This window comes from Melospiza melodia, chromosome 16 (genome assembly GCF_035770615.1).
Source record: "Melospiza melodia melodia isolate bMelMel2 chromosome 16, bMelMel2.pri, whole genome shotgun sequence".
NCBI classification, from domain to species: domain Eukaryota; kingdom Metazoa; phylum Chordata; class Aves; order Passeriformes; family Passerellidae; genus Melospiza; species Melospiza melodia.
Window position 1 is genome coordinate 907,507 of NC_086209.1, and position 21,068 is coordinate 928,574.

The 21,068-nt window shown below is 37.6% G+C and overlaps 1 protein-coding gene and 1 long non-coding RNA gene across 17 annotated transcripts in view; one reads left to right on the forward strand and one right to left on the reverse strand.

The window, feature by feature from the left end:
• LOC134425526 (uncharacterized) overlaps nucleotides 1-4,090 on the reverse strand; it is a 29,423-nt gene extending 25,333 nt beyond the window's left edge. For 3 of the 8 annotated variants that reach the window (XR_010029714.1, XR_010029716.1, XR_010029715.1), the window contains exon 1: nucleotides 3,967-4,090. This is a non-coding gene — a long non-coding RNA (uncharacterized LOC134425526). Of the gene's footprint in view, nucleotides 1-3,861 lie in introns of all 8 variants that reach the window. The other 5 variants (XR_010029711.1, XR_010029712.1, XR_010029709.1 and 2 more) reach the window with 5 other exon arrangements.
• A 43-nt stretch (nucleotides 4,091-4,133) lies between these two features.
• Nucleotides 4,134-21,068, forward strand: part of RPGRIP1L (RPGRIP1 like) — a 51,133-nt gene continuing 34,198 nt past the window's right edge. For 7 of the 9 annotated variants that reach the window (XR_010029707.1, XR_010029708.1, XM_063170177.1 and 4 more), the window contains exons 1-9: nucleotides 4,134-4,193; nucleotides 6,380-6,471; nucleotides 7,236-7,380; nucleotides 9,763-10,061; nucleotides 11,238-11,337; nucleotides 12,735-12,878; nucleotides 14,093-14,198; nucleotides 16,821-16,967; nucleotides 18,136-18,209. Coding sequence is in view for 7 of the 9 variants with exons in the window: in XM_063170177.1 (XP_063026247.1) it covers nucleotides 6,387-6,471; nucleotides 7,236-7,380; nucleotides 9,763-10,061; nucleotides 11,238-11,337; nucleotides 12,735-12,878; nucleotides 14,093-14,198; nucleotides 16,821-16,967; nucleotides 18,136-18,209 (1,100 nt within the window). In the remaining 2 variants the exon portion in view is untranslated. Of the gene's footprint in view, nucleotides 4,194-6,336; nucleotides 6,472-7,235; nucleotides 7,381-9,762; nucleotides 10,062-11,237; nucleotides 11,338-12,734; nucleotides 12,879-14,092; nucleotides 14,199-16,820; nucleotides 16,968-18,135; nucleotides 18,210-21,068 lie in introns of all 9 variants that reach the window. The other 2 variants (XM_063170174.1, XM_063170175.1) reach the window with 2 other exon arrangements.

The following is a 21,068-nucleotide window of genomic DNA, read 5'->3' on the forward strand; positions in this document are numbered from 1 at the left end:
CTTCGGACCCTCTCGCCCTGACCATGGGAGGTGACCCCGGCGGTGAGACCAGGCCGACTGAGTGGGAGGGGCACCATCTGACGGGGACATCACGCCGTAAAGGCTCCCACGAGGACTGGATTTCCCCCAGCTCTGCCCCTAGTGGACAGAGCTGCGCATATCCTCCTCCTCTGAGTCGCCTTGGGAGAGACGACGGACGCTGCAGACCCGTCGAGCCGCCCAATCCCGAGCTGATCACTTTTTAATAAAGGCATTGAGCAGGAGAAGATGTCTCCTGGCCCTGTTTATTTCAGTGGGATTTCAAATTTTCTATTTTTGTTAATTGACTGAATAAATTCTTGTTGAATTTTTCTATAAATTTGGCTACCGATTTGATCGTTTATAACAAACTCAACTATTAAAAAAACTTATTAAAAAACTTCACAATTACAGATTTCCTCAGGTGGGTACTATTCATAAAAAACCCACAAAACCCCTATTTTTTCTTATCGAGGTCTCCATAATATTAACAAAAGAGTCTTCTCTCACTAAGTAAACTAAAAAAAAAAAAATATTCTATAACAAAGAAAGTTACAAAAATAAGAAAAGTATTCTAAAAATTTCAGTGTAAATCTTATTACTCTTTCTTTAAATTACTATTAATAAATTTTTCTTTATACCCTTTTAAAATTTTAAACCTACTTTACCTTTCTCCTAATCCGATTTCACAACAAAAAACGAATATATTAGTTGAAATAAACACGGGCAGGAGACCTTTGTCCTTTTCAATCCCCTATTAGAAGCAATTAGCTCGGGTGGGGAGAACCAATGGGTCTGCGCTCACACCGCCGCTGCTCCCAGGAGTGACTCCGAGAAGGAAAAGTGCAGCTTTGTCCACTGATCTGTGGGCAGAGCTGGAGGCTCTGTCCTCAGGAGAGCATCGGGAAATTCCTTTGCTTTTCAGTCCAACATTAGAGGTCCTCTGTCTAGCCGACGTCTTTTTAGGTTAGGGTGAGGGGTAAAAAGGGTCTTGGTGGCCACTAGATTCTGTTCCTCACACCTAGACATTGCTTTGATTCATCAATTTTGTGTTGGCTCGTTGTTTTAGGGGTTTTTGGCTAGGTTTTGTGAGGGGTCCCTCCCGTTGCATACTGGATCCGATGTCATGTCGACTCGATGTCCCTTCACTGTCTGGGTGTCATCCTCCAGGAAGCAGCAGGGTGTCACTCAACAAAAGGGGGAATTCTTATCCATCAACGACACTTAACGAAAACGACAGGTGATTACAGTAACAAACAATTAGAACTCCACCCTGGCAGCAACTGGCCCAACCTGTTAACTCTGCAACCTTTTTTAAAAAATGGGCGGCTTTATCTACCCATAACATTAGTAATTAACCAACTACAAACCCACCACACTCTTTAATACATGCAAAAAACGCCACTCACGTTTGTTAAAATTTTAGAAGTTTAATTGTTATGAACAAAAACTCGGTTAATATTTTTTTTTTATGAGAAAAAGTTTCAAAAAGGCAGCCAGACCACTGGCCCTGCCCAAGTTCTGTGTGTTTTGTTATTGTAATCACGGGTCGTTGTCGTTAATGGTTGTTTTTGTATTAGTAAAAGCCCTGGCTGGGGCGAGGTAATGGCCCCTCTCCTGGGTGGGGACCTTGCCCGAAGCTAAGTTTTACCTTTCTCAGAATAGGGAAGACACCTGAGAAGGTGGGGGGGGTTATGCAAAGTGACTCGCAAGACCAGAATGCTTTGTGGGACCCCCATCTCCAAACTCATGGAGAAACCCCAAAAAACAACGAGCCACCTAAGAGTTGAGAGACTGGAGTGATGTCTGGACGTGAGGAACCAAGTGCTGGGCCTGCAGAGATGCGGGAAACCTTCATCGTTCCTCACCCTGTCCTCGAGATCCCCCGGGCCAGGACTGGGGGGTCTGGAGACCCAGACCGAGGCAACATCTGACGGGGACATCACGCCATAAAGGCTCCCACGAGGACTGGATTTCCCCCAGCCCTGCCCCTGGTGGACAGAGCTGCGCATATCCTCCTCCTCTGAGTCGCCTTGGGAGAGACGACGGACGCTGCAGACCCGTCGAGCCGCCCAATCCTGAGCTGATCACTTTTTAATAAAGGCATTACACAGGAGAAGAAGTCTCCTGGCCCTGTTTATTTCATTAATAGTAATGAAAATAGTAATAAAAATTAGGAGAATAAGAAACAATCAAAAGCAAAGAATTACGGACGTCCGGGCGCCTGGCACTCTGCCACAAAGCACACCTTGCTAACAATATATTACCCGTTAAAGCAATAGCCTATTGCATATTCATGTATCTCACACATGAGTCAAGCATTCCTTTCACACTAGGGTATTTCTGCTTAATTTTAGCTTCCCCCCCCCATCTTGTAAACCAGTCTTCTTGGTTCCTCAAAGTCTAAGCTTTCCCGATAAGGAAGCAATAACTGTTCTCTTGGAATTTTGGTCTGTTTGCTGTTATCTCTATCCAGATAGGATAATGCGAAGGATTTCTTGATTATCTTTTTCATTCTTTCAGCTAGTTACAAAAAATATCTTACATAGTTTCTATTTTAATATTATGCTATAGTCTAAGAACTTTTCACACTATTTAAAAGAGATTAATAGAGCACTACTTAAAGGAGATTAATACAGCATAACTTTCCAACATAACACATATTCATTTTAATATTTGCAAAGAGCCAATATTATAATATGTATCTATAACAATATATTACCTAAAAAATCTCAAAATTAGCAAAATCTCAAATTAGCAAACCAAAACCACGACACAAAATTAATATTTCTACCCAATTTCAAATTAAACCACCACATAGCCCTGCACGCTAAAGAACTTCTAATATGTGTACTTGGAACAGAATTGTTCTTCTATAACAGCATAAATGAAAACTCATTATATACATGAAAATTTGAGAGAGTGAGACCAGCTTACCACATATAAGACACATACTGCATAATTACAAATCAAAAGCCAATCTGGGATTTTGACAGACAGCATTTAACTACATACAACTATATCAAAACAAGACCAATTACAAAATAACCAGGTTGTCCTTAAAGAGTTAAGAATCTTACTACTGCCAACAGGCTCTGAAGTTATTTTCCATTAAAATCCTTAGCTGCAGACTTAGATCAGATCTTTCCCCTGCTGTGGGAGGCAAAATATTTGCAGATAACCAAGATGGCCAAAATCCATACGTGAAGTATAAAGAATAGATTTATTCCATCACCACGCTGGCAAAACTTTAGGCATAGACACTACTAACCTTGTTCTATCTTAGCAAGGGCAAAAACTGCATGCAACAGGCCTGTGCCCTGCTTTAATGCAACATTAGGCCTGGCACAGGCACACCGCTTCACAGGGCTGTGATTTTACAATCTCTAAGCTTCATTATCCCTCTCTCCCCACCTCCCACCCACCACAAGTAGTCTTAAGCATATGGGGGAAATGCACTTAAGTCTTTAACATCCTGTTATTTCTTTGAGTGAATTCCATTTCTCTTAGCTGAGAGAAAACAACCTAAAGCAAACACAAATACCTAAAATTTCCACACTGAATAATTTTAGGATCTCTCAGGGACAAGGTTGGTCTTTGAGGGAAAACAATTGCAGAAACAACTTTGTCGTCAGCAATCCATTTTTAACCTTGTCCTCCCAACACTTGCCCCATAGTGAAACACTTTTAATGTTGAATAGCAAATTAATAGCAATACCAAACCCAGCATACCCTGTACAGGTGTATCTGATTGTAATCTTAGAAAGCTTTTTCTAATATTTTTATAGAATTAGCCTTCCTTTCATTAACATCACGAAAATTACTTTCAAAGGAATCACTTACTGCTTTTCTGGACTGCTATTTTGTAAACAAGCCCAGCAGAGGTACAACAGCCATAAAGAGCAACATCCAAGAAAATGTTTGCATACTGCACATCTGAAGCAGTACCTTCAGTTCTCGCCGCAGCTCCCCTCCTCTGCTCCCCATGCACTGCGCGGGCAGAGGCCGAGAGCGTGTCCCCACAGTGTCCCGAGCGCGGAGCGGCGGCACTCGGCCTCGCCCCGAACTCCAACTCCCAGTAGGCAGCGGGGCGCGCGCCCCCGGAAACGGACGGAGCCGTTTGTCCCTAGGCAGTTCCGGCGGTGGGCCGGGGGTCGTGCCGGGCCGGCGGGACGGTGAGTGCGAGCGGCTGCTCTTCCTCCGGGCGCAGCGCGGGGAGCGCGGCGCGGCCGCAGCTGCAGCTGCAGCTGCTCGGGGGGATGTGGCACCGCTCCCTGCAGTGGGCTGTCCCCAGCCGGGGAGCCAGCCTGCGGCGGAGCTCGTGAAGCGATAATGTCAGGCCCGTGAGGCCACTCGCGCGCACCTCGATGCCCGTGGGAAAGGCAGTGCCTCACCGCTTTATTTAGAACAGCCCGAGAGGCCTTTTCGGTTGCAGTGTCTATTTTGTACGTAAAAAGCGGGAGTTGGCCACTGCGTTCAAGCGGGAGGTGTGTTACCCTGCCCGAGTATGGAAAAATAGCAAGAAAAGCATCATTTTGGCCATGTACAAGACTCATGAAATTCTCTATCCACATTGAAACAATTAGATGTCGTAATTTTTAAGATTTCCCTAAAACCTCCTTCCCTAGAAGTGCTTTCTACTCCACTGGCTGAGTACTTTTTAAAATTTAGGTAATCCATCTTTAGTTTTGCTACTTTGGAACGATGCTGGTGCAACAGATTGCTTCTGTGATTACATAAAAATTTGGACCCTAAAGCATGAGGTTTGATTCTCTAGTTTTAAGCATTCATCTCGTTACAGGCTGGTCTTGCATAACTCAGCAAAGTCGTGTACAGTGTTTTGTAATTTGTCAGATGGTGATAGAAACATTAAGTACTGCAGTATATAAGAAAGTTTTAGTTTCTTGAACTCCAGTAACAATAAAATTCTTTTTTATATCGAACTGGAAGTTCTTATAGGCTAATTCTAGAGATATGGAAATTTTTCCTCTCCTTGTATGTGAAGTTCTTTTCACTTATTTTTGATTAACAAAAGTGCTGAAGTGACTGTATGGTTACTTTTCTTAGAAATAAAATCTGATTAAAATTTTTAAGGTTCAGCATAGCATCTGGATCTGTCCAGGTATTGTTAATTTAGTCTAAATTTTAGTGATGAAAAATATTGAAAGCAAGACTGACTTGTTGGAAACGGAACTTCCATTAATCCTTTTTGTTCTTTTAGGACAAAGCTATATGGAGACTAGTTTATAATAGATGGATTTGCTGGTAGAAGAAAGGCATCACATAGGCAATAGTTTTGATGAAAAAATTAAGAGATATTTCGTGGAGTGTCTGTGGATTGTACTATGTCACTTCTGTCTTCTGTTGCAAGTCTTTTTAACATTGCTGTTAATATGCCAATAGATTCATAGATATTTTTGGATTCGCTAAGGATTTATATCATCTGAAGGGTGTGACAGTGTGGGGGGGAAAGGCCATCCTAAGAACTTCATGTGCCTCCTTTTCATGTTGTTTCAGCATTCCTTAATTCTCTGGCCAACATTTAATTTTCTGCACTGGAAGACAAGAAAAAAACAGCAGTATCTTCATGTATTACTGTGATTAATACTCTAATTAATACTTTCCTAATCTCACTTTGTCATGTAGCTGATCTTTCTGGTGTCTTAAAAAAGAAATGTGTTTGGATTTATGAATATCATTCATAGGAATGTCTCTGTTTTAAAAAGTAATTTCTCTTAGGACAATGATTGAAAGAAGACTAAGAGATTGGCAGGTAATACTGAAATGGCTTCATAACCCCCAGCACCTCATTTTAGAGTCCCATACAGAATTTGAAGGATGTCATTCACCTATCAGTTGATGCCTTAAGCTTCGACATGACTTAAAATGAACAATCAATTTTAAAAACCAAAAACCCACAAAACAAAAACAAAAAAAAACACCCCCCAAAAAAACCAACTGAATAAAACACCCCAAAAACAAAGACACAGAAGAAACCCCATCAGATCCTCCCACATCCACTTGGAAATATGTTCTTAGCCCAAAGATTGCTGAAAACGGTCTAGAACTTTAAAAGCTCATGCATTATGCATGCATTAAATACGATTGGAGCTAGCTACTGCATAACCAAATAAGCCATATTTTGTGCATGGATTAAAAATGGCATAATGTTAAACTTGACGGTTTTTATTGTCCTCTGAGGAATTCAGTTGAGATAGGAACATTTACAGTAATACATGACTCAGTCATTCCAGTGAATCTGTCATTACTTTAGCCATCATTTTATATGATGTTTTGTCGTTCATTCTAGTCTCACAGTTTAAATTGTAGATGGAGAAGCATTTGAATTTTGTCTTCCTAGTTAAGCCATGCCTGTTTCAGCTGATGAAACTGCGGGGAACCTGGCTGTGAGAGATACAGTCCTTACTCCAGCTGGAATTGAAGGATTACAAGGTTTGTACCAGATGCTATTTATTGAAATTGCAGACTTTGCTCATGGCTTCCTTAACTTCTTTCTAAAAATGTTTCACAAAATGAAGATCAAAATCTGGGTTAAATTTTGAAAGGTACGGTGACTCATTCTGTGTTCAAGTAGGTCGTTGTAAAGAGAAGTTTCTGTGAGATGCTAAAAACTGGAAAACTCATCAAACTATAATGTTCCTCCTTCCAGAAGGAATGAGAATGCTTTTTTGCAGAACTGAGGACAAGGTCAGATCCATTTAAGAAAATGGGAGCCAAAAGTACTGTGCAATTCTTATATATTACTCAGCTGCTATTAGAATGAGACTGCTGGGCTTAGTCTTGTATTTGAGTTCGTTTTCACAACTGTGAGTTAATTCTTTCAAGCTTCAAGAGAGTATGTTCACTTTGAAACATTAGAAAACATCTCAATGGTAATGTTGATCCTATCTTTTAACTATGTTTGACCATTCCTAGTTGCTTGCTAAATTGTTATATTTGCATTGCCTGGTATGTAATCAGTTTGCTGCATCATTTGAACTATGGTTTTTTTTAGTCTCTTAGAGAAAGGAAAAAGGAAGTGGTTAACCTGCCCATAAGTCTGAGGAAATTATTCAGTAGACTGAAACAAGTGTAAAATACATTTTACTTGAAAATTTTTGTTAATTTTTTTTCAGAATTTCAAAGTGATTTAGACTTTGAGTTATGTTGTTATTGAATGTATTGAAGGTAATTTAAAATTGCCTTGGTTTGGGTAGAATCATCATCTACACAGAATGTAAAAGCTCGACAAGTCATATCAAGAATCAGTCGAGAGGAACTGGAAGACAGATTTCTTCGTCTACGTGATGACCATATCCTACTCAAACAGTATGCCAATAAGCAAGAGGAGAAAATTAAAAGGTATGGGGTTTAATATTTTTATTTTAACTCACAGTACCTTTTTGTCTCTTTAAAGCATCATCAACAAATTTAAAATCATGCTGATTTCTCTCAGAGCACTTTTTAATACAGTACCAAAAATCACCCACTGGACATGATTTTTGTATTGATTTCTACAATCTGTTGTCTCTGAGTATGTGAGATGTTTTTTTTCTATGCCTGTTAGATCTCCCTGTACAGAGGTACACTGCTGTTTACTACATCAGAGATGATACCTTGGATTCCCAGCTGTGCTGGTGGAGTGTTCTGGGAATTGGAGAGCAGGCTGTAGAAGCCTAATGGTTCTTCAGGCTTTTCATTCTAGAATCAGAATGGTCTATCCAGAGAGATTCTGCCCCTTTTTTGTCCCAGTCTGTCGTGGCTTTCCCCTCCCCCAGCCCAGCCAGCAACTGGGCCAGGGGAGGGCGACCCAACTCCTTCACACCGGAAATCCCAAGAGGGCTCTGAAGGACAAGAGCCCTGCTTTTAACTCCTTGGGTTTGTGGTCTCAAGAGGCGGATACAATACCCCACTGGTCAAACCAGGTGCTCATCTTAAAATCCGACCACCCATTGGTGACTACAGCAAAAACAACATATCCCAGATGTCCCATTTCCGGTCAAACCACGACAAGCTGTCACACTATGTCACAGTACAAGCTGGCTTGTACTGGGCAGTTAATTTGGCTATAGATAAGAAGCCCTGCCGGCTCCATAAACCTGGCCCCTGGGTTGACTGACAGGAACCTCAGCCAATACATTCCATCCTAAGCTGCAGATGTCTCGCTGGTCCAGGAGCTTGGGTGGTGTCAAAGATCAGACCAATGAGCTCTCCAGACTGGGTTTTTCAAACCCCTTTATAAAGAGGGGCTTGAGGAATAAACACACTCTTTTGCTACATGGACGTCAGGATGTGTGTTGTCCCTGTCTCCAGCCACTGACACCATGAAACATGTGCATATTAAACGTAATAGATAACTTCAGGGAAGAAGTCCCAAATAGCATGGGGAGCACAGTACCCAGTTTACCCACGAATATACAAGAACTTTAGGCTGATTATTAAACTCAGTATGCTAGGATTTGTGTGCTAATCTTTGCCAGGACTTAGTGCGGTGGCAAACTGATCTGGACTGTGAAGAGCTGTTTGTAGCATTACGATATTGCAGAAAGGCTGAATGCTGTGACTCTGTGTTTGCATTGTGCTAATTGTTAACAAAGTCTTTCTGCATCTAAGCCAGTTTCTGGTGAGGAGCTATCACCAGCCGGGGGCTATGTACAAATCACGGACAGGACGGGACTGCTAGGAACGTGTCTTGAGCTGTTTTATTTTCCAGTATCAGTCTCATTACATGGTTATGACAATACAATGGGAAGATGCCATCAGCTCACATCCCAGGCAGCAGACCAAGAACTTAGTGTTACAACATACTTTAAAACTTTTTTGACCAATGACACTAAGCAAAAGCATATTGACAGTAGTTCCATCCAACCACTATAAGCACATGTAGCTTTGGTTAAAACAATGCTTGCTTATTTCAAATCCAATACCTGCTTGTAAGCCTTAAAGCACAATGCACAGACCATCATTATTAAGCTTAGAACTTCCAAATATCTTGCTAGATACACTTTTCTGCAACTTAGGGAGTTATTCTAGACAAGCGTTAATACACAGACCACTGTTCTATTCGTCCTTTTCTACTTCTTACGTAATTTTTCTGTTGACCAAACTTATGGCGACTGCTTAGCTCTAATCATAGTTCCGCTGTCTCTGATGCCTGCTTTTTGCAGCTTTCCCAAAACCCTCTGATTTTATGGATTCCCACAAGGAGCTAATGAATTCATCAAAGGGTAGTTGAAAATAGTGCCTATTTCATACTTTAAAATACAAAACATTCTTTTATTTTGACTCAGTATTCAGTGAACCACTGTCCAGTTGACCAGCATTACATAATTTCCATCTTTTCTGACAGGTTGTTGTCAAATACAAGATTGTAGATGAAATTAATTGTTTCATTATTTCAAATGGCAGTTCCTATGTTTCTGTGCACAGGAAATACCACTCATGATCCACTTACACCAGGTGGGTGTACTTAGTCCACTTAGGTAAAAATACAATGTAAAGGTGTCCTTCCTTCACTAACCTTAAATGAAACTTATTCGTCAGTGCTATAATGCAGGTTGCTGCTCACTGGTATCAGTTATCTTCAAGGAGTTTGTCCCAGGCAACAATAGTTATATCAAAACTTGAAATTTATTATCAAGGTTCTATGCTGACATCTCCACAGTGGTTATGTTCCTTTCAACGGAATAGTTTTTATGCTAACTTTTCACATTATTTTTCTTTTTTGTGAATTGTTTTCCCCAGAATGACCACCAAGTTAATACGGCTCGTTAATGATAAAAGAAAATGTGACCAGGCTGGCTCTGGACCCAAGCGGCTGGGTCAGGCTCTGGAGCTGGAAGAAATGATTGAGCATTTGCGAGAAAAAGTCTGTGAGCTTGAGAAACAAAATGAGAGCCTCCGCAACAAACTCATTTCAACTAAACAGCAGCTCCAGATTCAAGGCCATAGGCCTTGTCCGTACAGCTCCGTTCAATCTCGTGTGAACACTGGTCTCAAAAAAGAGAGTGAGACTGCTGGCATGCCAGAGCACACCAAGAAGGGTATAATTTATTAAAACAGCTGGCTCTTTCATTGCACTTGAAACCATGATTCTGAATTTCAAAACATTTTTAGTGCAGATCAGAAAATATGCAGAGCAATTATTGAAAAATAAAATGCCTGGAAAAAATGAGGATAGTTTAGCTGTCTCTAAGGTGTTAAGAGACAAGAAAACTCTACAAATAATAATTAGAGCTTCCTGTATCTGCTTTTTGTTTGGCTGATTTAAAAATACCATGGAAAGCTAATCAGGTATGGATGTTCTGGAGGTACTTGCTTTCTTTGAGTGCAGTCATGTAAGAAGTACCTTGAGTTGAACAAAAGTAAACAAAAAAAAAACTTCTAAGCGTATACACACACATGCGCATCTATATCTGTATATCTATATCTATATCGCAATTACCAGTACCTTAAAATAACACGTAAAGATCAAAATTCTAAATAGGTCAAGTTAATGCAGCACAGTAGGTAAGTTTTTCAGGCATTTTGGGAAACTGCTGGCATCATTGTACCTTAAACCTAAGTTATGCAGTTCTGAGGACTGAGGAATGGCTGCCTTAATGCTGTCTTTGAAATGAAATGTATTTGGTCCCACCACAAAACTTGGATAATTTCTTCTTGTTAAGAGTAGGAGGAAAATGTGGAGAAACCATTGCATTTGCTCCTAAAGTAATAACTCTTCCTTAATTAATTTCTCACTTCTTTTCTTCACCATGGGCTTAGGATGCTTCTAAACAACACAATGAAATTATCTGCACTGCTACTAAAATACAGTCCTAACAATTGCATGTCTGGGTAAATGTCTCTTGGGATTTTGCAGAGAAAATGAGAAAAAGTGATTACAAGTTCATGTTCCTGTCTAATAATACTGATATTTATTTTCTTTGAAGACACGATCTCTGTTCTCTTTGAAAGTAAAATCTTCTCAAAATCTTTCAGGACATGTTTTTAACAGTTTGCTTTAACACTGTTTGGCATCGCTCATCCTTCAGATTTTACAGCAGCTTATGTTGTGCATATTATGATTATTTCTATGTGATTTTGTTGTAAAAATACTTCTTTTGACATCTATATAGAAGTTGCAATTATTTGTGCTGTATTAAGATAGCAAAACAGCTCTTGTTAAGAGCTTTCTCATTCAACAAGTAAAAAATTGTTATCTTTGCTTTTGTATTCAGGAATGAGATTTCAAGGTTTAGAAGTGAGATCATCTGACCTTGTGCTTCCTAAATATGGACAGAGTCTGCTCGAGGATTCAAGAGCTGAAATCAGAAATTTGTATGATTTTCATATTACTTCTTTTTTTGTCATTATAGCTCTTAGAACTTAAGGTTTTCTTGAAGAAAAAAAGTATATATTCTAGGAAGTTTTCAGTTCAGAAAATAAAACAGATGGTTCTGACAATAATAACACTGGTAACAATGCAGAATGTTAAGGAAAACAGGAAATGAAGTATTTAGAATGCAAAATGTAGGTACATAAGAATTTGGCTACAAGTTAAAACTGGTCTCCAGTGGTAAGGCTTTGTTTACTAGGATGCAATGCCTGCCTTGTTTGTTATGGGTCAAAGCTGACAAAAGAAGAAAGAACCCTAGCTGCAAAATCTTTACCGACATAAGTCCTAAAATGTGCACCACCATGCAAGTGGTAACTATGTGAATGTGTTTCACTGATGCATTTAAGTTTCATTCCTAGAGGCAGACAGATTTTATGGATAAGCACAAAAAGCACAGTATTGGGATAGTTATGTAAAATTATTCTGATTCATTTTTGCATTTTGAAGTGTGGTTTGTAATTCATCTACACGTTTCAATTGAAATTGAAGTTTAGGAAACCCTTGCAGCATCCTTGATGTAGAGATAGCATGAGAAATAGAGAGGTGTTATATAGGAAAGGTAGTTAGCATTTAATTTAAAGATATTGAGGTCTGATTACAATATTTTTCTTCTCTGAATTATGTTTAGAACCTGGGTTTTCTAAAAGCTGTTAGTTTATTTTCACAGTGATTTACTTTAATCAGATTATCGATTACCTTCTCTGGCAATGCTAAATTTACAATTAATGGGCAAGCTAAGTTTAGAAATACATGGATTAATGTGCAAACATTTATTTTGTGCTTGAAATTTTATAAATGCAGTGATTAACTGGAATAATAAGAAACAATTGTATGGAAATATTCCTATAAATTACTTTTTCATGCATTCATTGGATAAATTCCACTGTTCAAAACCCATATTTTGATTTTGTTTTCTTTTTTGCTTTTTTTGGGGTTAGATTTTTCCATTTCAGAATAAAAGCTTAAAAATTACTTTCAGTGCTCCATCCATTGAAGATCTAATTTTTTGATAGCTAGTAATGGTGTTTTGCTTTTGAGAAACCATTGGTGCTAATGTATGAGAAGGAGGATACTTCTAATACAGAGTATAAGAACCCGTGAACAGCGTCTTAGGGAGGTTCTGCTAAGCATTATTCAGTCCACAGAAATATTTATTTTGATAGTTTGTGTTGCACTTTAATAGAAATTTAAACTCATTAGCCTCTCTTGTAATGTATGTTAATAAGAAATACAGATTTTGCTGAACACTTAAAAGTTTGGCTTACTTGAGTACTCTTTTTTTTTTTTCCTTGAAAAAATATATAACTGGTTTTAGAATGTAGGATGCTTGTACTTGCAGGGAGACTGTCATTGAGTCCCAAAAGAACCAAATTGAGGAACTATACCGTGCCAGAGAGATTCTTGGGAATCAACTAAGAAGGAAAGAAAAGGAAATTGAAGAATCCACCCTACGGCTGAAAGAGCAGGGTACAGCAAGCCAAAGGTGTTGTGAAAAATTAAAAGAGTTATATCTTAGTGTTTGTAGGTAGCTGTGGAAGTTACTTCTTACTAATTTTTGTCCGATTGGTAAAACCAAGCCATAAAATGTTTTGCCAAATAGCATGGATAATTCTAAGCAAGGAAATAGTTACAATGATAAGTTATGATATTCTTTCATAAATAAACAAAAAAGTTCATAATTACCATTTTGGAGAATTCTTTTCCAGCTGATACAGGTTCAGTTGAAGTTCAAGTCATAAAATCTTAATCACCTATTCTTCCTTCACTTTAATTCTTATCAAATTTTAGGTGTAGGTTCATAGTGGACAGTTTAATGTTCACTAGTACTCAGTAATTTGGAGTCTACAAATAGTAGAAAAATTCTGCTCTGCTGTTGCAGAAAATGTTGAGATAAATGAAAGTCTCTAACACTGTTTTAGTATTAGAGAGCAACATTACTTTATTCACATACTCAAGTGTTTTCCAGATGTCGAAGCTTTGTACCCCCCCTCACTCGCTCCAGCATGGCATTGTGACAAGTTGTCCTGTGTGTCTAAAATAAACAAATATTGGAAGAGAAATTGCCTTTTCAGATATTGAAAATCTATTCTGATTTTATCATAATTTATATTAATAAAAATCCCTGGTTTCTCCTCTCATATTTGCAGAAATAATGGGGTTTAGTTGCACCGTTTGAAGTAAGGAAAAACACTTAAGTAAATATTTTTTAAATTTTTGAATGATTTTGAACATCCTTTCTAATAAACAGTACAGGCTCAAATTAATCTTAGAATTGTAAGAATATCTGCATAGATATTAAATTATTTTCATGTAATTAAGACACACTGGCAGCTTGTTTGAATACCAGACTTAAGATGTTATAGTCTAAATTGCTAGTTCTCATTTTCTTTGCAGTGTTTGATAGGTGGAAACTTCACAAAATGGTGTTCTACTGGCACCAAATATTTTGGATGGCGGGAGAGAGGGAAAACAATCTCTTTAGGCATAGGATTGTTTTCTTTTTCTGTCATATACAGTTTTATACAATAAACAAAGATGTATATGTATTGATTGAAGTTGCTGTGTCATCAAACAGTAAAATGTGTATTTACCTAAACTCTCTAGTGTGAATTATAGAAGAACAAATTAATTTGGCTATTATGCACTACATCTTCTTCGAAGTATGTGTTTATGATGCATTTGTTTTTAATTTTGAAGGCTAAACATTCAGGACAATGTGGAAATGATCAAGGTCCGTAAACAGCTGGCTGAGAAAAGCAATGCTCTTTCAGCAATGGAAGGAAAGTTTCTCCAGCTTGAAGAGGTAATTGCAATGTGATCAGTAACATTTCTATGCTCTTATCACATAAGCATGCTAAACAGAAGACAAATTATACACAGTTCTTGATTCTAAGTCAATACAATTCCTGTTTTAAACTTCCCAGTCCCTTCCCAGGTGTGGCAATACCTCTCTTCCCCTTCCCCCTTGCCCCCTGCTGGGTTGTCAATCAGTCTTAAACATTCCAGCAAGGCATTCAGTGTGGTTGGTCAAGTTCAAAGGATGCAATTCAGGCCTGGGGGTCATTGGCCTGTCTATGTGTCCCTCCTCCCCTGAGACCCTCCTCCTCCCACGTGGTTGGTGCTCACCTGTCCCTTCCCCTCCCCCTGTCCCTAGGCTTAAATTGAGCCTCGACCATGTGCTCGGGATTCTGTTGGAGCTTTTACCTAAGATTCAGATGTCTATGACCATGGAATAAAACTCTGGATATAAACCCTCCGGCAGAATCCGTCTCCTTTTCCTCTTTAACTTAGCCTGAAGCCCTTCCACCTGGGCTACAAGCCTAGGTTTGTTTCAGTGCCCGGCTGCAACACCCAGCCAACCAAAGTGTCTCTGAGGTGAAACACCACAGTTGCCACCTTTAGCCCAGCAGCAGGGGTCAGACGAGCCCAGGCACAATCTACTTGATAATATTGGGATCATAATCCAATAAACCACATCCTAGATTTGTCTCAAATTATTCCAGATGGAGTAGGGATTTTTGGTCTTAATCTTTTTTTCAGCAAGGTCCAGCAGGTCTTAGTGATTTCATCTGCAAAGTCATACCAAGCCGATTATGAAGAATGAACTGAGTTGTCTGGCTGTGGAAAGAGATCCATGATCATTTAAAGAGAGGACTTTGACTTAGATGTACTGATTTATCAAAAAAGACTACCAAGCACCCTCCACTTTATTACTCTTTGCTGAAGTTTGGGCAGTTTGGCTCTTCTGTTAGGATTTAACCTCTGCTCATATGTTCTTGGAAATTATTTTAGAGGGCCACTTTAAGTAATAATTTTCCTTATAAAAAGAGCATTTTTATGAAAATATCTCTGTAAGTTTTAATTATACCACTTTTTTCTGCTTTTTTCCTGTATGTATATGGAAAACTTATTATGATAATAATAAGTTTTATGATTATACCTTGGAATTATGGTATTATGATAATACCTTGGAAATGGGAGACTTCCTGTAAGGAGGAATCCTACCTGCAATAGAGCTTTATTATGTATCCAGCCTTAAGAAGTGGAAGCACTGAGTATCCTTAAAAACACCTGTGTGCTTATTGTTAGCATGCTAAATAACACTTGTGCCATTAGATTTTTCTTTGATTCCTTTTTTTGGCCATGTTTTCCTGTTTCTGCATTTTATTTTGCTGTGCCTCCTTCCCCTCTTCAGTGTAACTCCTGTATCTTCTCTGCCAAACTGAGAAAAGGTTTAACATGGCATTTTGTCTTCTTTCTCTTTAAGAAAGCTAAAATAGAGAGAGTTTACTCTAGAATTTAAATTCTCTCTGTTTATAACTATAAATAACTACTTATAAAAATAGCTATAAAAATAACTATATTTCTTTTTGTTAGACTGACTGCTAATATTGTGTATTCTTTGTGATTTTTGTCTTCCTGGAAATGAATACAAAAAGCTGAAGATCAAGTTGGTGACTGATTTTTCATAGGTTTTTTTGTTAATTTCCAGTCTGTTCAGATCGCATGTGAATGTAAACGATTTTTACAGGATTAACATTTAGCTTCTCCATTTAACTACTTTGTAGGAATGCTGTATGGAAAAATATGAAGCTAACTTCTTTCTGTCTAAAAGCATTAAACATTAACTATATTCACATATGCATTTGGCATAAATTACCATCCAGTTATTTTATGAAACAGGAAATTGGGTTTTCAACTATTTTGTCTCAAATCGTAATTTGAATGTGATTTACATGTGAATTTTTAATGAATGAGGCCTAATTACAGGATTGTAGGCAGTATAATATTAACTAATATTCTGGAATAGAGGCTCTATTGGCATCCTCCATTTAATTTTAAAATTGGTTAAATGTGCCATCAAAGTAAATGAAAATATGATATAAATCAGAAGTCCCTTATTAAAGTTCTTCTAGCTGGGAAATAGAGCAGAATGCATGAGGGTTGCAAAAGAATCATATATCTACAATTGTGTGTATATGTGTATCTACAAGTATAAAGATTTGTATGTGTGTGTGTGTATATATGTATATGTAAATATAAGGGTTAAGAGAGCTGTGGCAAGCTCTGTGATTAACATATATGTGGATGACATTGATTTCTGCTTGCTGCGGCAGTGGTTTTTGGTTAGCATGTACAACCACTGTAAGCTCTGCAAAATCTTTTAATTGCTCTACAGATTTATTTCTTTGTCATTTTCATCATGAGGAAACTGAGGGTTTGATAATTCATGAGGGCAACCAGGTCACCTTCTGTGGGCCGTGGGAAGTGAAAGTTACTTTTAGTTACTTAGTTCAAGAACGTGTCTTGCTGATCACATTGAGAACATCTACTCAATAGCGCCTTGAGAGCCCCGTGTTGAAATACACAGTGTGGGAACATTCTACAAGGTCTGATTTTGATATTCCTTCCTTCCTTTTCACAGAACCTAAAGAACTTGAAGACCAACCATGATGCTTTATTAGCAAAAGGTGATGAACTGAATGTTCAGCTTAAAGAGGAGCGGTTAAAGTGCTTTCATCTTCAAAAAGAATTGCAGACAGTAACTATTTCAAACAGAAGGACAGAAGAGGTGAGATTGTGTTCAGGAGATCTTGAATCTACTTGAAGTACATACAGATAAGGGGAGAGTTAATGATGAGATACCTTTTAATTGTGAAAATGTGAATAGATGTTTCAAACACATTTAGAAGACTGACATGGTGATATATATATATATATATACTACTGATATATATACTTTTATCCCATTAAAGAGAAAAAGACAGTGGCTGCTGCTGCTTTGCATTTGGTAGAATATCAACCACACTTGATCCCTGTGCCGCATAGTCACTGCACCAGTGTTTGGACAATATTTGAGGTTAAGGTATAGGATTCCATGTCAATTCTGATAGAGAACAAGTGGTGTGTTAACTGAAAGAAAATGATACTTAATTTATTGGTAATATTTTTTAGTATTCTTTCAACCTGATTAGTATTCTTTCAACTGATTTGAACTGCTAAATCAGATATAACACTATAGTGTACTGATTTAATTCCAGTACACTATAGTGTTATATCTGATTTAGCAGTTCAAATCAGTTACTTCTGTTTCTTTGTCTAGAGGCTCTCTATGGATGTCATCCACACTTAGGGCTAAAAATCAAGTGGTTTATTTCTCATTCTCTTCAATGCATGAGGAGTAAGAGTCTGCAGTCTTACTTGTTTTTCTGTTACATTTTGTACTAAATTTAGTTTCACCACCTGGTTTACCTATTTTAAATGTATTTGCATGAACCAGGTTTACCAAGAAGTAACTCACAGATACTTCCTCCAAACCTTTAAAGTGTTGTAATGCATGAAGGTATCTTCTTGCTATCTCATAGCTTTCAAGTTATGTCTTGCTTTAGTGAATGTTTTGAAAGCAAGAATGTGTTGTTTAACATGTCAGTAATACACTTAGACGTTTAGATTTTTATATTATTTTGCGTGTATACCCTGAGATTGGCTCTTTTGATTAGAGCAGGATGCTAATACTGCCAAGGTTGTGGTTTTCATCCCCAAATGGGCAATTCATTTTAATTGGACTTGATGATCCTTGTATCCCTTCCAACGCAGAATATTCTGTGATGCTGATTTTGTATAAAAAGAACAAATAATAGCTTGACAATGCCTACAAATAATTAACTATCTGTCTTCACACATTCATTGTAATTTGCTTTTGTGCTGTACATCAAATAAAACTTCCTTCTTCATTTTAGTTACAGGAAAGAATAAATGATCTAGAAAATGAGAACAAACTGTTGAAGGAAAACTATGATAAGCTGCATAACAGGTAAGTTATGGATTCTGTATATAAAAAATTAGGTTCCTGTCCTGTTGAGTAGGACTTCATACACTAAGTGCTGGACTATGGCTATTGAGTGTTTGTGCACACATGTAAATATGTTTGTGCTCCAGTTTATCATATCAGTAAGTGTATATGGAAGCATTCATGGTACTCTGCCTGTATTTCATCTGCCCTGTTTAAATGGACCAACTTGTTCTAATACTCTTGAAACAATAGGACACTACTTTTAAAAACGAAATTAAAAATAAGTAGGAGTTACTTTATTTTGAACATAAATGAAAGAATTTTTAGTTGAATTTCTCATTATTTTCTTTAAAGTTATTGTTGAAAGAAGGATACTTCTAGGTAGAGATATTAATTTGGATTTATTTTGGGTTTTGGGATTGTTTCTTGGGGTTTTTTTTAACAAAGAGGTGTTTGAATTTTTGTCAGTGGGATAAAAGTTCTTCCAGCACTTCACAGTGAACCTGTATAAAGTCTGATATTTAGCTTTTCCACTAATTACTTTTGAGGCGTGGTTTGTTTCTTTTTTAATATCTATCATTTCACATCTACTGATACAGAAGTAAGTAATTCTGGCCAATTGCCACAAGCATATGAAAGAGAAAAATGACCTTCAAATGAGCTTTTCCTTTATTATGAAACTGTGATTTTACTGCACTAAAGAGGGTTACATAATAAGAGAGGTGTCTTAGAGTTAACGACTGCCTCAGAAAGTATGTAAAATGCTTAACATATTTTCTTATATTGAAATTATTTCTCCTGTTAAAGTGTTTGGCTTGTCAGTGTGATGTCTGTCAAAAAAATACCAATGACTAAATACAATGTGAGTGATACCAATTTTTGTTTCTGGAATTCTTACAATATTTCTTATACTTCCTGTACAGTTTATGGTAAAATTAAAAATTATAGAAGTGAAAAATGGTGAGTACAAATAATTTAAAATAGTTTTTTACTTATGAGATGTAACAGTTGTATTATCACAATACTCAGAGATTTGTATAGGGGCAGTTGATCAGTTTTCTGTCACTTAAGTTCATTGTTGTAGATTTCTCCAAAATTTGATTGAAGAAACTGATTAGGATTTCTTTCTCTCTTTTATCATTATGCAGAAAAGTAACACTTACTGAGAAATCAACTTATGATATTCCTGTTCTACTTAGGTCATAGAGAATTTAAGATGTTTAAATAAATTTAAATATGCTTCTGTTACTATGTAGTAACCTACAATATGGCTGTTCTTTTATCTAAAATGATCTGTCTTTTCATATAGTCCCATTTAAACGTTGATTAATGTTTCATCATTCCATATTGTGGTTTTACTCCAGCCAGCCATCAAGCCCCTCACAGCCCTTGCTCACTTCCCCACCAGTGGACTGGTGAGAGAATTTAAAGAGTAAAAGCTAGAAAAACTGTGCAGTGAGATAAAGACAGTTTAATAGGGAAAGCAAAACAAGGAATTAATTCCTGGCTTCCCAGGGGCAGGCAGTTGTTCCACACCTTCAGGGCCCCATTACACCTTACAGTTACTTGAGAGGGCAAACACCATCACACCAAATGTCCTCCCTTTCTCCTCCTTCTTCTCACTTTATCTACTAGAAAATATTCCTTTGATCTGTTATCCCAGCTGTGTCGCCTCCCAGTTTCCCAGACTCCCCCAGCCCTTTCCCCAGGACAGCAGTTTGAACACCAGAAAAGGCCTTGGTTATCTCCAAGCCCAGCTCAGCAGTAACAAAAGCATCTCTGTGTTATCATCACTATGTTCAGCACAAATCCAAAACACAGCCCCATACCAACCACTAGGAACAAAAAGTACCTGTGCCTCAGCCAAAACCAGCACATTGATTAACAAGAAATTAGAGAAATGGATAATTTCATTATAACCACTGTTTAATGGCTAGCTTTTCCAGTTTCTTATTTTCACAATGGAACTCTACTGCAGCTTACTTTTTGCTAGTGGTGGGTAGGAAGTGCCCACAGGTGCTAGATCATTAATAAATCTTTTTAATAGACGAAAAGACGCACAAATCCATCCTTTGCTGATGTTAATTTTGGGAAGTTGATAGCAATTTTGCCAAAGACAAGACTGCAGAACTGCACCTGTAAAGTTTGCAAAGAACAAGTATGAATTTGTCAGTTGACTCTTATTACTTGCTCTTTGTACAAGAAAACAATACATTTTGATAAAGGGTTTGGAAGATGGTTTTCATATGACCTTGTAAGGCCAACCTGAAAATGCCTAAATTTTTTCAAAAGAAACAGTGCCCAATGTGGTTGACCATTATAGTTTATTCACATGGCTTTTACTCTGATGAAATACCGTAGATGTGACAGATTTTCCATGTGAATCTTAAATTCAAATGAAAAAACAACACAAGTGGACTCAATTCAAACTAAAACATTACATTAAGCATAATCATTAAACATCAGACTTTAAATGTAATCATTAGCATTACATATGCTTGGAGGAAACCTGTCTTCTGAAATCTTCTTCATTTAAATACTGAGATCTTGAACTGCCATCATAGTAACTCTTTATGGTTTCTCTGACAGTATAGTCTTCCAAAAAACTGGATTAGATGTAGCTACATCTTTATGTGAAATTATTGTACCCAAAGCTAGCAAATGCACATACAGTTGTCATTGAAATGTGAAAACACTTTCAGAAGTGTGAAAACTAAGGGTATCTGATACCTTTTTTGATATGCTTTGTTCTTTCCTTATGGGACCAATGAGACTTTAAGCAGTTAGAGAACACACTGTATCTTTTCTATACCTAGACAGTATTATGGAATGATAGTGGGTGCAGTGCATTATATTCCCTGCATATTATCTTCAAAATTA